This window comes from Thamnophis elegans, chromosome 10 (genome assembly GCF_009769535.1).
Source record: "Thamnophis elegans isolate rThaEle1 chromosome 10, rThaEle1.pri, whole genome shotgun sequence".
Lineage (NCBI taxonomy): Eukaryota > Metazoa > Chordata > Lepidosauria > Squamata > Colubridae > Thamnophis > Thamnophis elegans.
Window position 1 is genome coordinate 38,651,516 of NC_045550.1, and position 13,962 is coordinate 38,665,477.

Consider the following 13,962-nt stretch of genomic DNA (forward strand, 5'->3'; position numbering starts at 1 on the left):
ACCTGTGGCTGAATGATGCATAGAATATCACATGGGCATTTGCTGATGGTATAGAAATCTCTAATGTCCTTCTTCATGAAACAGCAAATTTCTTTACTCTGACAAGTTTTACATAAGCAGCAAAAATCAGATAATGGATGATTATACACTAAGAGCCAAGAAGAGTCCTACTTGAAAAACCTGATGACAAACAGAAGCTTTAAAACCACCTCAATTGCAGACTGTGGAGAATTTTTATTTTGAAGGTTTGAAGGTTTATTTTTATTGCAGATAATAATAATTTCATATTTTGCCCCATGTCTTTATTTGGAAATATTAACCTTGTGTGGGGACAGAGAACATTAAGAAAATTTGGGGAGAAATATTCTCCAATGTGGTGTCCTCTAGGATTACCATCATTTCATGTAGGAATGCTGGGATTTACAGTTCAAAAGTAATCAGAAATTACTCATGGAAGTGCTTGTAGCTACCCACCTACTGCTTTGAAATACCGTATTTTTGGAGTATAAGGCACACTTTCTTCCCTCCTAAAAGAGGCTGAAAATTTGAGTGTGTCTTATACTATGAATATAGGCCCGCCTACATGCCAGCTCCTACCCTTTGGCCTCCGCGCATCCTCTTCCTGGCTGCAGAGATTGCCACTGACAATGGATTGTGTTTTTGGGCTCTATGCATTGCATTTTCAGCCTCCAAATTCTGGATGCGCGGTGCCCAAAATGGCTGCCCAGAACAGCTGCTGCCTTCCCTTACTCCTTCCCTGCTTTACTTGCTTTTGTCACTGGTGCTCCCTCCGAGGATCATCTGTGCTTTTGAAGCTGTTTTTCAACCCAAACACAAGCTAAGTGATCTGTGCTTTGCCTGCTTTTCTAATTGCTGCTCCCTCTGACAATCAGCTGTGCTTTAGAAGCACAGCCCCCACCATCCCCAACCTCAAAATCAGCGAGGAATCTAATGTACTGAAACCCATTATCCCCAATCTCAAAACCAGTGAGCGAACTAATGTGCTGAAGCTGACCAGGCTAAGGTTAGCCAGATGATGCCTGGTAGACAGAATCCCTCCCCCCTATTTTCCTCCCCCATAACTAAGGTGCATCTTCTATTCCGGTGTGTCTTACACTCCAAAAAATACAGTAGTTCAAATAACCATGGCATACAATTTTCTTTACTGATGACTTTCAGTTGATGTTCACAAAGCAGATGGATGTGAATGAAACAGTTTTGTTACCTGTTTGGGATGCTTCAGCCACTCCTCTGGGAATCCTTTAACCTGAGGTTCTTCATCTTTGTTGCCACATGTTTCAACGGTTCCATTTTCTGATGAGGGTGATATCATATGTCTAACAATAGTATGATTCAGGTCCACATGGAAATCAGCAGAGAGTTTTCGGTTATCCCTTAAGTCAAAAAGAGCCACACTCACAAAAAAGGGCTCAATCTGTAAACAAAAATATTTATTTATTTGGCCAGTCATCTCACATATATGATTCTGGATGGCTAATAATGTATTAAAATCACATGATTAATAAGATAACAACAACATTAAATAATGTATATAAAAATAATCAAAAATGAAATAAAAACTGAAATATATCTCAAATACATCTACTGAGTTTAATAAGTTTCCTAAGCTGTGAATTCAACAGGTCTTTCAATAAATCATTAGAATACTATGTACAATTGTATGCTACTTTAAGATGCTGAAATGTCAGAGTAAAACATTCAGATAGCATATAGCCCCTTTTCTCTTTCATAAACAAAGGAGGTTCCAATTGGGAGATTATGGTTATCAACCTAAGAACATGTTACTTGGTTCATACTACGGAAACAGATATGAACTTTGAAGACAAGTACAAGTTAGCCATCATTTTGAGCTCATTTAATTTACTGACTTGTTCTTAAGTTAATAGGCCATGTTCCTAATTTGGAAACTGGGATTTAAATAATTTTCCTTATTTAATTAATATAGATGCCTAGGAGACCATATACGTAGAGGAAATAATTGTTCATATCTTAACTTACTAAATTAAATCACGATCATACAAGCCAGTACTGGTATATTTATCTTCTATTAGATACTTTAATATTGCCTGATACATCATATGCTTTGCAGTTAAGAAAAAGCTATTATCTCTTTCTGAACTTTCTCAACACACCATCCTGGTCTATATCCCACTTATTTATGTACTTTTCCCACTCTCATTCTAGAATTATTTTCTGTCTACTTATTTATTTCCTATAAAAGCTAGTCTTTAAAACATAGTTGCTGCTATCTGGCAATGAATGAAATCAATACATTGGCAGATAGCAATGGAAGCTAAATTGTTCACAATTTAAGCAGTTCCATCCATTACATTTTCTTTTAAATATAATATTGACAAGTGATATATTTGGAAGCAATACTCTGATTTTCCCCATTTTGTATCTGCATTATTTACAACAAACAATCCATTTTTGCAACAAATATCAGGGTTTTTGTCATTTTAGTATAAAAATCCAGAATTATGTGGAAAAATAGACTGTTATTCTATATCAGTGATGGCAAAGCTTTTTCACCTCAGATGCTAAAAGCACACTCATACACATTATTGTGCGCACTCTCATGCCCACCCTAATAATTTAATCTGCCTGCTGACCCGCACATGCGTGCACTGCTTTCTTGGAGCCTGGGGAGGGCAAAAATGGGCTCCCCCATCCCCCAGAGGCCCTCCAGAGGTCAGAAATGGCCCATTTTCTGACTTCCAGTGGGTCTGGTAGGTCCATTTTTTGCCCTCCCCAGGCTCCAGAGGCTTTCAAGGAGCCAGAAGAGAACGAAAAATGGCCCTAGATGCAAATCGGAAGTTTGGGAACAGACATCGGTTGCCAGTTGGGCCATTTTTCTCCCTCCGAAGGCTTCTATATTGGAATAGTTTGACTTTTTGTTATTCATGCCAAGATCCCTTAGCAGAAAGAAGCTGGAGAAGCTTTTTGGATGAGAACTGAAACATCATCGAAGGAAAACCAGAAAGTCCATTTGCCTCTTGAAAAAGCACCTTTGAAAAATCTGAAAGCTCAGTTTACCAGAAAAACACAAAAGAACATAAAGTCCCTGCTAGATCAGAGAAAATGACCACCGTGGTTGTCAAAATCCTTCTGTAAAGTTCACATAGAGAAGTTCCCCTATTCCTCCCAGCAACTGATATTTAAAGCATGCTGTGTCTCACTGGAGAAGCACAGACTTCTGCAACATGCTTCAAACTTACGTTGGTAACGGGATCATTTTCATTATCAGAAACACAAGCTTGAAGATTCAGATTAAGGGATTTGCATGTTATCATGATTTGCTTTGTCTCTTTCTCCTCAAAAGGTTTGAGCAATCGATCCATTTCTGTAAACTCCTTTCTTTGAGTGTTCAAGCTCTAGAATTGGACATTGAGATAATTAACTCTCTGAAATCAATATACAAAGCAGCTTAAAAAAGTTGAAGAAAATAGGCTTTTTGGAATACAGATGTATGATCAGTTAAGAGGATATCTCTATCCTTGGAATCTAGCCATACAGAATGACTTAAAGTACAAATATATGCAATAAAAGCAGTTAAAATTACATGGCTGGTAATTAACTCATTATGCTACTTGCTTTTATTCCATCTCTCTTGGAAATTAAAAGGAACACTTTACTTACAGCAATGTCAGAGTCTAAAGAGAAAAGGTTTAGCCGATCTACATTCCGAGATTCTTGAACACTTTTTTCTGTTTCTGTGAGGTACTGCAAAGATAAGAATTCTTCGATATACAATCACTGTGATAGGTAAATGAATGACAGGTAGATAGATGACAGATAATATAGATAAATTAGCTTATATAGATAGACAGATAATTACATACATACATGTATATACACTATTCTATTATGTTAATTCTAACATTTTCACCCTAAAATGTGATGGTTTGTAAAAGCACCATGATAGCTGACTTTTTTTGTGACATACAGTAGTATGCTTTTAAATACTAGTAATGTTAATGTTATTTTCAGGTTTTCATGTGGCAAAACAATATTTATAATATGCAAAGCTTTTTCACCTTGTAACAACAATAATTTCTTACTTTAGCAATATCTGGATGCAAATTATTCTCTGAAGAATCATTTTCCTCTTCAGTGCGGTCATAATTTATGCAAATGTCTTCAGAATCTGAAATATATAAACACATTCAAAAGAAGAAAGATTATTTGCTTCCAAATAATTTAATGATGAACTAAAGTGTATGCTTATCTAAATCATGTATTTTCTGTTCTGCAATTATAGCATGATTTTGAAGAAAAAAGGACAATTCTTAAGTAGGTAGAGATGTACGTTAAAAGCTCCCAATCATAATACAAACCATTTTAGTAAACTTATTTTATAAAAATCAATGAACATAGTACTGTGATTCATATAAACCTCTTGACAAATAAATTTCTCTGTGGCAATCAAAGGATCAAGCAAGAGAAGTAATTTTTGTAAAGTATGACTCATATGAAAGACATGAATTTCTTCCATTGTTTCTTACAGATACATTTTGAATCATAGAAAAAGCTTATTACGTATATTATTTCAAATCTTTAGAGTATGAATGCTGTGTGATTTCCTGACATATGTGTAATAAAAGAAGGTTAAAATAAAATGCATTCAAGAATAGCTGGCACAATGGACATCTTTGCAGCTCAAAAACAAAAATATTTAACACTGCACATTGATCTGCTCTGGTTTCAGTTAGTACCTGCTGCCTTAAAACTTTTTGAGGCCAAAACATTGGCACAAATTCTTTACGGGGCACAAACAGGAATCCTTGCAAAGAGAGACTTGTTAGAAACTATTCAAACAAAATTCCTGCAAGCCATCTTAGCTGCTCCCAATGGAACTACAAATGCCCAGTTAAGAATTGAGACAGGCATGCCTCAAATTCAAGTAAGAGCCTGGAAGATGATGATCATTTATTGGCTTAAAATGCATTTCTTTCCAAAGGGACTGTCCCACTAGTGTTGACTGACAATTTCCCTTCCCCCTGGAAACAAGCAATTCATCACAAGCTAGGCTCTTATGGGCTTTCACCATTATTCTTAATGTCCCTAGGCTTTGAGCAAGCAAAGCAAGTAGTAATCAATAGAATGAGGGACATGGAGTTCCAAGAAGAACTAAATAGGTTGCCTTTCCACAGTAGGGACAGAATCAAACAGGGTGTGTGGGAATCGGCAAGATATCTAAATGACCTGATCTCTCCAAAACATAGAATAGCTTTCTTCAGAGCCAGATTTAACATTCTTCCTTCAGCACTCCTCCAGGGCAGGTATAAGAGAACACCTATAGCTGAACACATTTGTATATGTGGTAAAGGAGAAGTGGAAGATAATTCACATGTACTATTACATTGCGAGCTATACAGAGCTTGTAGGTCTGCATATATTCTCCCCTTATTAGAGAGATTGCCAGGAAGGGCAGACAATTTTTATCTAGGCTTTCTCCTTCAGGACACTAACCCGGTTACCACATATGCAGTGGCAAAGTTCTGTGCTGCTGCAATGTCCATAAGAAAAAAATTGGCTACAGTATAGTACCATCTTGTACCAATTTATCTGGACATACCTTTAACAATCTTTGGACCATAATGTTATTATCTACTTTTAATGTAAATACTTTTAATTATATTTTAATGTTAGTATTTTTAATATAGTGTAAAGACAAATGTATATTGCTGGTCTTTGACCGTAATAAAGATCTTACTTACTTACTTACTTACTGCTATGGATTCAAAAGGCCTGGAGATTTAAATGCATAATGCTTTAAGTTTCAAGTTTAATTTTTTAACTCGGATTCGTAATGATTAAAAAAAATCTACTTACCAAACCTCACATCACTGATGTCAGCACTTTTCCTCTCTTGAATAGACACTTCTGGATTTATCTGAAGGATTTTGTTGAGAGTAAAAATCCATTCATCCATATCTTGCTCATTTTCAGCTGCCAGCACAAAGTATGTCAAGTCATTCATTTTCAACTCAAAAGCATGTTTCCGAAGCCTATTATTCTATTGGTTCAAGAAAGAAAGAGAGAGAGGGGGAGGAGGAAGAAAAAGAGACAGAATTGTTACAGCAATGAAATGTTGCAAATTCCATGTTAAATGATTAAATACTTCCATAATTTGTGTTATTTAGGATAATCCTCATTGAAATAAGAATGGATATTTTCTTTAACTGTTATGCATCTTACAAATAGGAGGACTTCTGATGAAAAAAAGACCCTTTAACACAGGCACATGAATTCAACTGTGTGTTTTCCAAAGCCTTGTAGAAACAGGATTGGAACTTTATTCAATTGCACTAATAAGGTTACAAATGTTTTGATTATGGTATATAAAGGATGTTTAAACATACTTAATTTATATTTGTATATGCACTATTGTTTTCTTTTGTCTTTTTCCCCATACTACCCATACTATTTATAAGGTCACAGTTCATTTAATTTTTCCTAGACATGTCCTTTCTATGGGTCATAAGTCTCTATCTTATCATATTTGTTGATATTTAAAAAAAAACAGCCAAGAGTCTTTTAGCTCCCTATTGGATGATGTAGTGTTTCTTAATCTTGGCAACTTTAAGATGTGTGAACTTCAACTTCCAAAAGAGTGGTAGGAGTTGACGTTGACACAACTTAAAGTTGTCAAGGTTGAAAACATTGTGATAAAGCAACCACACACTTTTGGTAGCTGCTTGCCTTCCCCATCTTAAAATTTACTTGGAAGACTGAGATGATGAACTTCCCATCATCTGCAGACCTGGTTGTGCCGTTAGAAATAATCCATCTGGTGGTGATGGTGATGTGTTTGTAGGTGGGGTTTGTAGCCCTAGATTTCTGGAGTTTATGGTGAGATTCCGCTGTGGGACTCAGGTCAAATTAAAGAGTCTGTGCAGCATCAAAGTCACTTATTCATACATGCTAATTTATAAATATGATCATTTAGGCATACCAGGATATCTTCACATTCATACAAATATATACAAACTTAATGCCATGTGAATGGAACATTTTTTTTTGTTTCCTAATTTTATTAGTTTTGTTTGTGTGAAGGCTAGATATGCTATGAACAGAATACATAAATAATGTTCTCAGAGAAATTAATGACTCCATTCTGGTAAATGGAACATGAAGATTATTGGATTTCAGCAATCTCTTCTTACCTATTCTCGAGTTTACTTCAGATGTGCTCCAGAAACAAAAGTTGTTTGGAGGAAATGTTGTGGTGCAGGAGTTATAGTGGAAATGGGAGAACACAGAAAGCCTTCTTCCTCTCTATTTCATAATTAGATGACTTCTATTGTCATGGAAAGTTTAGTATGATACCATTTAGTATTTACCACATAAGCAGCAGCACATGTGTGAGTGTGTATATGTGTTTCCTGCATACACACCGATATACACAAACCAGTGGTGGGTTCCTAATTTTCTTACTACTGGTTTGGGTGTGCTCCCACTTGCGCTCGCATGCAACACTTCTGCACATGCACAGAAGCTTCTGCGCATGTGCAGAAGCATCCAGGAGGGTGTGTGGAGCCTCCTGCTGCCACTACTACCGATTCACCTGATCGAGCCGAACCGGCAGCAACCTATCTCTGACACACATATATCTAAGTTAAAAGTATTTACTGTGGTATGTCTGTGTCTGTGCCTAAATACCATAATTTAGGCATACACAGACACATGCATATTTCATTCCCAAATGTCTTATTTTTGGAAACAATATAGTTATCCTATCACTATATAATGATCCAAAATGTCAGAGTCATATTATCCAAAGAAGTTAATCACAGACTTATTCTGATTAGTCTATTGCTAAATGGAAGTTACCAAAGGGAAAGAACTATAGTATCTGAAATTGTTCCCACTCTTGCTTAGACTGGCTGATATTTATGACTCTGAAGCAGGGGTGGGTTTCAACTGGTTCGCAGCAGTCCCCGCGAACTGGTTGGTCGGCGAACCCGGAAGTAAGTAACTTCCGGGAACGGCGAAGGGCCCACCTGCCCGCCCGCACTTCTTACCAGTCTTTGAAGGCTTCTGCGCTTCCACGCAGGCGCATGGCACATACAGCTCCTGCGCGATTCTCCGCGAGCAGCTGGATGGCACATACAGCACCTGCGCGAGTCTCCGCGAGCAGCTGGAGCATCGCGCAGGCGCTAAGACGCATCCGTGAACTGCGCGCGTGCACGAGGACGCTGCCGGCCCCATTCCAACCGAACCGGTTGGAACGGGATTAGCAACCCACCCCTGCTCTGAAGACACAAATGAATTCATATTCATTAGTTTTAGGCATACCAAGCTGTATTCAGAGGAGTGCTAAAATAACTTCATTTAGTCAAATTACAGAAGAAAATAGAAAACAAATATTGAAACATGCTAGCAAAGCAACATGTAGTACTATTCTAGATAGAAACATAGAAACAATGATGACTATTGATATTATAATGCCTTAATTAATTGGATTGCTGATTTCACTGGCTCCCTTATAACCATTTTCTTTACAGCCCTTGTTATCTTATGCAAATATTTTTTCCAAGTAAAAGCTCCAAAGAAAGAGCTCCTTTTAAATCTGTGCTCAGTTATTTCACTTCATCTTGTGTTATTCAGAAGAAACAAGAAAACATCTTTGTCTATGTTACTTTCTTTAAGGTTAAAAAAAAATCTTTCAGAAATTCAAATACTATTTGAGATTCACATAGACACAGAACATGCTTAAAATCCAGACATCCTAATTTTTTGCTGCATTAAATGCAATGTAACTAGAAAGATCCTCAAAGCAATTAAGCAGAAGGCAGGAAATCTATGTCTCCATCTGGAAAAAGTTAATTAATTAGAACAAATAAATCCGCTATCTTTTAATGCAGGTCTAAGGAATTTTTTGGCGGCTTGGTATCATTTGCTATTTTTAATGCCAGAGGCAACACAGGGTGAGAAAATTAATGACAGTGTTTCATCATAAAAGTAAATCATATATTTTCATCATAGATATTTAATTACTGTAATTTTTTTATATTCAAAATTTATTTAAGGACATAGCACACTTTCTTATTTTATGTTTCCACTTGAAACCAGCAAGATTTTTTTTGAAGTATGTTTCATGGGGAAAGCTGATGAATAAGATGTTCAGGGACATTATTTTATCTACAGTTACTGAATTGCCCATGCTTGGCTGAAGAGAAGTAAGAAAAGACACAATTACACTTATATACCATTGTTGATTCAAGCTGGCATTCATGTGAGCTAGCAGTGTGCTGCAGCTGCCAAAAATGCTAATGCAGGCCTAGGCTGCATCAACAGAGAGATAGTATCAAGATCACGTGAAGTGTTAGTATCACTTTATACTGCACTGGCATAAGACCACACTTGGAATACTGCATCCAGTTTTTGGCCATAACAATAGAAAAAAGAAGTTGAGACTCTAGGAAGAATGCAAAGAGCAACAAAGATAATTAGGGAGCTGAAGGCTAAACTGTATTATGAACAGTTGGGGAAACTGAGAATGTCTAATCCAATAAAGAAAAGGATTATGGGCGATGTGATAGCAACCTTTCAAGATTTGTGAGGTTGTCACAGAGAGGAGAGTGGGGTCAACTATTCTCCATACTTTTTTATTTGTATAGCAGCCCTGTCAGGTATGTTCAGCTTGGAGGGAGAAAGAGCTCTAATTTAAGAAGCTTTATGGGGGGAAATGTGGCAATATTCAGAAATATGTCAGTGTGGCTGATGACAAACAATGACTATTAAATGTTAAAAAAGGGCAGAGATTCTAGATGGTATGCACCTCTTCATATCCTTTTAATCTTTCAGAGTTCTCCATAAAAATTATTGTAGTAGTTGAGCTTTTCTCTGAACATTGTAAAAGCAACATATAAACATTTTTAAAAGACAATTTTAAAATCAATCCAGTGCATGTATGCTTATTGTGCAAATGTGCATATGGGTCCTTTTACAGCTGCATTCTTTATTTCTATAGTTTTGTTCAGAAGTCTATATTTTTACACACATACACACACACACGCACAATATTGAATATAATCTTGGTGAGGAACACCTGCAGGGGATGCTTTTGATGTTTTGTTCCAGTGCCTGAAGGCTTTGGAGTCTGGATTGGGTGAACAGGCTGAAGCTAAATCCCAAAAAGAGTTGTTGTTTTCCCATCAAGGTACTCTTGACAATTACAGGGTTCTTGAAGGATTGGCACTGTCTCTGAAAAGTCCTTGATTTAAGGTTCCCAGATTCCCAACTACTGTTTCAAGGGCAGGCAGCGGCTTTGTTAAGAGACGACACATGTCTGAAACATTATCGGAGGTTCTATAGTATGGTTTGCACCTGCTTTCTATTACACAGAACTGTCAAATGTTTGCTAAAAAATTGCTTTCAGTGTAACATGTTGGAAAGTCCCATGTAAAATAATTCAAATAAGACAGCTGCTTAGACACTTGATAAATATTTTCAGCTACTGCCAGCTGAAGAGAGCAGCTGGATCCTATGTATCTCTTCCCCTAAACTGATCTAGCAGTACAGCAAAGGAAAGAAAAACTGAACCACCAGAGTTTCTCACAAACAGTTCCAAACTGGTAGATTGCAACATATTTATCTACTCTATCCCCTTTGTACATTTGAAGAATGAATGTGCAGCTCAACTTTGAAAAGAATTCAAAATGTCTGTTGTCTGAAAATTTCTAAATTGGTCAGAAATTGCAAGAATTCCACATTTGTTTTTACATTTTGGGATTAAAGTGTTATATTAAGTGGGAAAGTATTGACTTTGTGCAATTTGGTTTCTCTCCATCTTTCATCTTTCCAATTCAATTTCAACTTCTGTTATATGTTTCAGTAGGTTAAAATAAATGATACAAATGAAGAAAAGCTACTAGGGCAAAATCATGGATGGGGAGGAGGGAATAATCGTCCTGCAAAGCAATAGGTAGCATTTGCATTGATGAATGAATAATTCATTTGAAATATATATATTTCAATATATAGTGGCTACATTGTCTCTAACCTATTAAGGAATTATTATTTTAGCTGTATGGTTTGCATCTGATTCTTGCAAAACATCAACAGAATTTAAACCAATGAAGTTATAATAAAATATAAGACAAGTAATTTCTGAAAATAAAATCTGCAAAGTATCTGTTAAACTACAAAGCATATCCTTCATATTTAACCTATTCTACTAAGTCTGCTGAATTTTTAAAGAAATGCAAACAGTTTTGACAGTAGAAATAAAATGAAATCTTCCAGGGTTATTGGAAGACTAATATTATAAAGAAAGTCTATCTGTTTGCTTGTTTAGGGAAAGGTTCTTTCCACTCAATTTCAAAGAAGAAAGAAATTATAATGAATGTCCTGTCAATGACCTAATTTCATAGGGAAACTGATAGAGAAGGAAACACACTAACTGAAAGGAGCCAAGACTTGGCCAATGTATAAACAAATGCATAAATAGCATTCCAAAACAAGGAAGATATACCACTGGTATATGTTCTATACTGTCCATATGTTCTATACTGTGTTTTTCATGTATATGAAATTGTTCAAATTCAACAGCAGAATGTGCTAGAACATTTTTTTTTAAAAAGTGTTTTGCTTGGTGCATTATAAATATAATATAGCAAGAAATCAGTATCTTTAAAGGAATAAAAGATGTAATGCAAAAGCTTCACATTCCCAAATATTTAGCAAAATGTTTACTTCTGCAGCTAAGTTAATATAAAATTTTTCAAATGCATTTTAAAAAAAGAGAACTGAACTGTTTCCCACATTTAATTTAAACTTCAACATTAGAACATGCAAAAAGAATGTCAGAAATACCACTTCAGATAGTTTGCAGCAGCTACCCTAGACTTGGATCAGTTTATATTAGAGATGGAATTACCCATTCCTTAAGCCACACACTAATTTGAGCAATTGCTCTTCTTCAATTTTTATACTGTCTAAGTTTGTTTTAGTCTAGTTCTTCTGATAATATGTGAATCAGCTATGAATACAGGTTCTTTTAGAGCTGTGGAAGATTTTATTCCATGTATTTAACAGTAGAATTAGGTAACATTTCAAGGGTATGATATTTGAATAATACTGGGGGAAGGAGGGGTTAATGCCGAAGAAGTGGGTAAGATCTGGACAAAAATTAGATAGATCAGGACAAAATATTAAACTTAATTTAAATGTAATTAAAATCTGATCACATTAATTAAATATGGCCAACATGTTAATTTAATGATTTAATAAGAGACATAAAAATCAATTGCAACTACCGTACTTTTAACTACAAAGAAAGCACAAAAATGGTAAAAGAGAATATTTGAAAAATAATAAAGCATGCTTAAAAGAAGACAGCAAAATCTTCACTGGAGAAACATTAATAAACTAAAGGATGGATTTGTGTTAAGATATTAGCCTAAAGACTTTTAAAATGAATGTTATCAAATTGTTAACAAGACAAAACAAACATTTCTTAGTGATAATAAACTACAGAATTAAATGATACGCCACACTATCCCTTGGTATATGCTGTAAAAATGGATCTTTGCTATTTGATGACTTGCGGTAGACATCAGTAATGCATTATGGACGTATTATAGGGTAGGCACCCATTTCCAAAACATTTCTTGGTACAATTTAAAATATTGGTTGCTGGTTTTAATTTAAAAAGCTCTAAATGGCTTGGCACCAAGTGTAGTGAATTTGATTTGTATTTGATTTACTTATGTACTGCTAAGGATGCTGTACTTTCAGTAATATAAAAATTAAATGCTAAATAAATGGTTGTGCATTGTTTATAGAAGAAAGAAAAAAACATCTTTGAACACAATGCCCTTTGGACTGTTCTAGAAAATTCCATCCTTTTTAGCAAATAGAATATAAAGCATTTTTACAAGCAAACTGGATAAAACCTGTATTGCATCTTATGTAGTTAAAAGCTATGAATACCAGTTATAACTAAGTTAGATACTGTAATCAATCAGAGGCAATGCATGGGACAGGAAATATTTGTGTCTTTTCTCTCCATTTGGCAAAGGCAAATAGGGTACAGTTTTAAAATGTAAACATGATCTGGAAAATCTCATTAGGCATGCGTTAAAAAGCTATTTGGGTAGCTTTTCTGTGTAATTGAAATGAGAAATGGTTATGCACACTGATTTTTCTATGCACACCAGAATTATCTCAAAAGTCTCTGAACCTCTTGATTAGTCTGAGCCATTTTACCTAGAACTTATTCTTTTAAAGAAGCACATAGACCCACATCAGGGGTAATAAGAAAATTGTTTAGATCTTCTTAAAGAACTCACAGCAAAAGAGCATGGATAATTCAACAGAAGTCAAGTTTTATTCCCTAACAGAAAGCAACAGGAGAAACACAAGCTTTACTTTTGAAATAAAGAGGAAAATAATGAAAAAAGGGTTTTTGTTTTTGTTTTACTTTGTATAAAAGGGCTTTTCTATTATTGGGATTCAGAAATATGCGAACCAGATCTTGTGTTTGAAGTCTGTCTCAGGATTACCGTTCTGGCAGAATTGAATTTGATATTAACTTCAAACGTTCAACCATTCAACAACAACAAATGTAAAGGCTTTTTTCTAAGACTAAGGAGCTTTATTAAACTGCTCATACAAAAACAAAGTATCGTGGTACATTTGAGATGTCACGGGAAATTTTGTTCATGAAAGAAAAGCCACGCTAGAAATTTTAAGATATATTATATTTTATATACAAAATTCCAGTAAGGAGAAAAAAAATCATAGGTTGCTGTACTCTAAGAAATGGTGATAATGAAAGAAGATGAATCTTGGAAGATATTGTTCAACATTCTGCACAGAAACAGTCTGGAAAATATGACTATTCTGTTAGATGACAAGATTGGATAGGTGGAAAGAGAACGAGTTACATTAAGTTATTCAGTGACTGAAAAATGAAGGAGAATTTTGAAT

The 13,962-nt window shown here is 35.4% G+C and overlaps 1 protein-coding gene across 5 annotated transcripts in view; it reads right to left on the minus strand.

The window, feature by feature from the left end:
- The window catches only part of DOCK10 (dedicator of cytokinesis 10), a 111,086-nt gene that overhangs the window by 67,844 nt on the left and 29,280 nt on the right, over positions 1–13,962 (minus strand). For all 5 annotated transcript variants that reach the window (XM_032225590.1, XM_032225594.1, XM_032225592.1 and 2 more), the window contains exons 8-12: positions 5,857–6,040; positions 4,083–4,168; positions 3,661–3,744; positions 3,240–3,395; positions 1,226–1,435 (exon numbers count right to left, since the gene is read on the minus strand). In XM_032225590.1, coding sequence (XP_032081481.1) covers positions 1,226–1,435; positions 3,240–3,395; positions 3,661–3,744; positions 4,083–4,168; positions 5,857–6,040 — 720 coding nt within the window. The remainder of the gene's footprint in view (positions 1–1,225; positions 1,436–3,239; positions 3,396–3,660; positions 3,745–4,082; positions 4,169–5,856; positions 6,041–13,962) is intronic.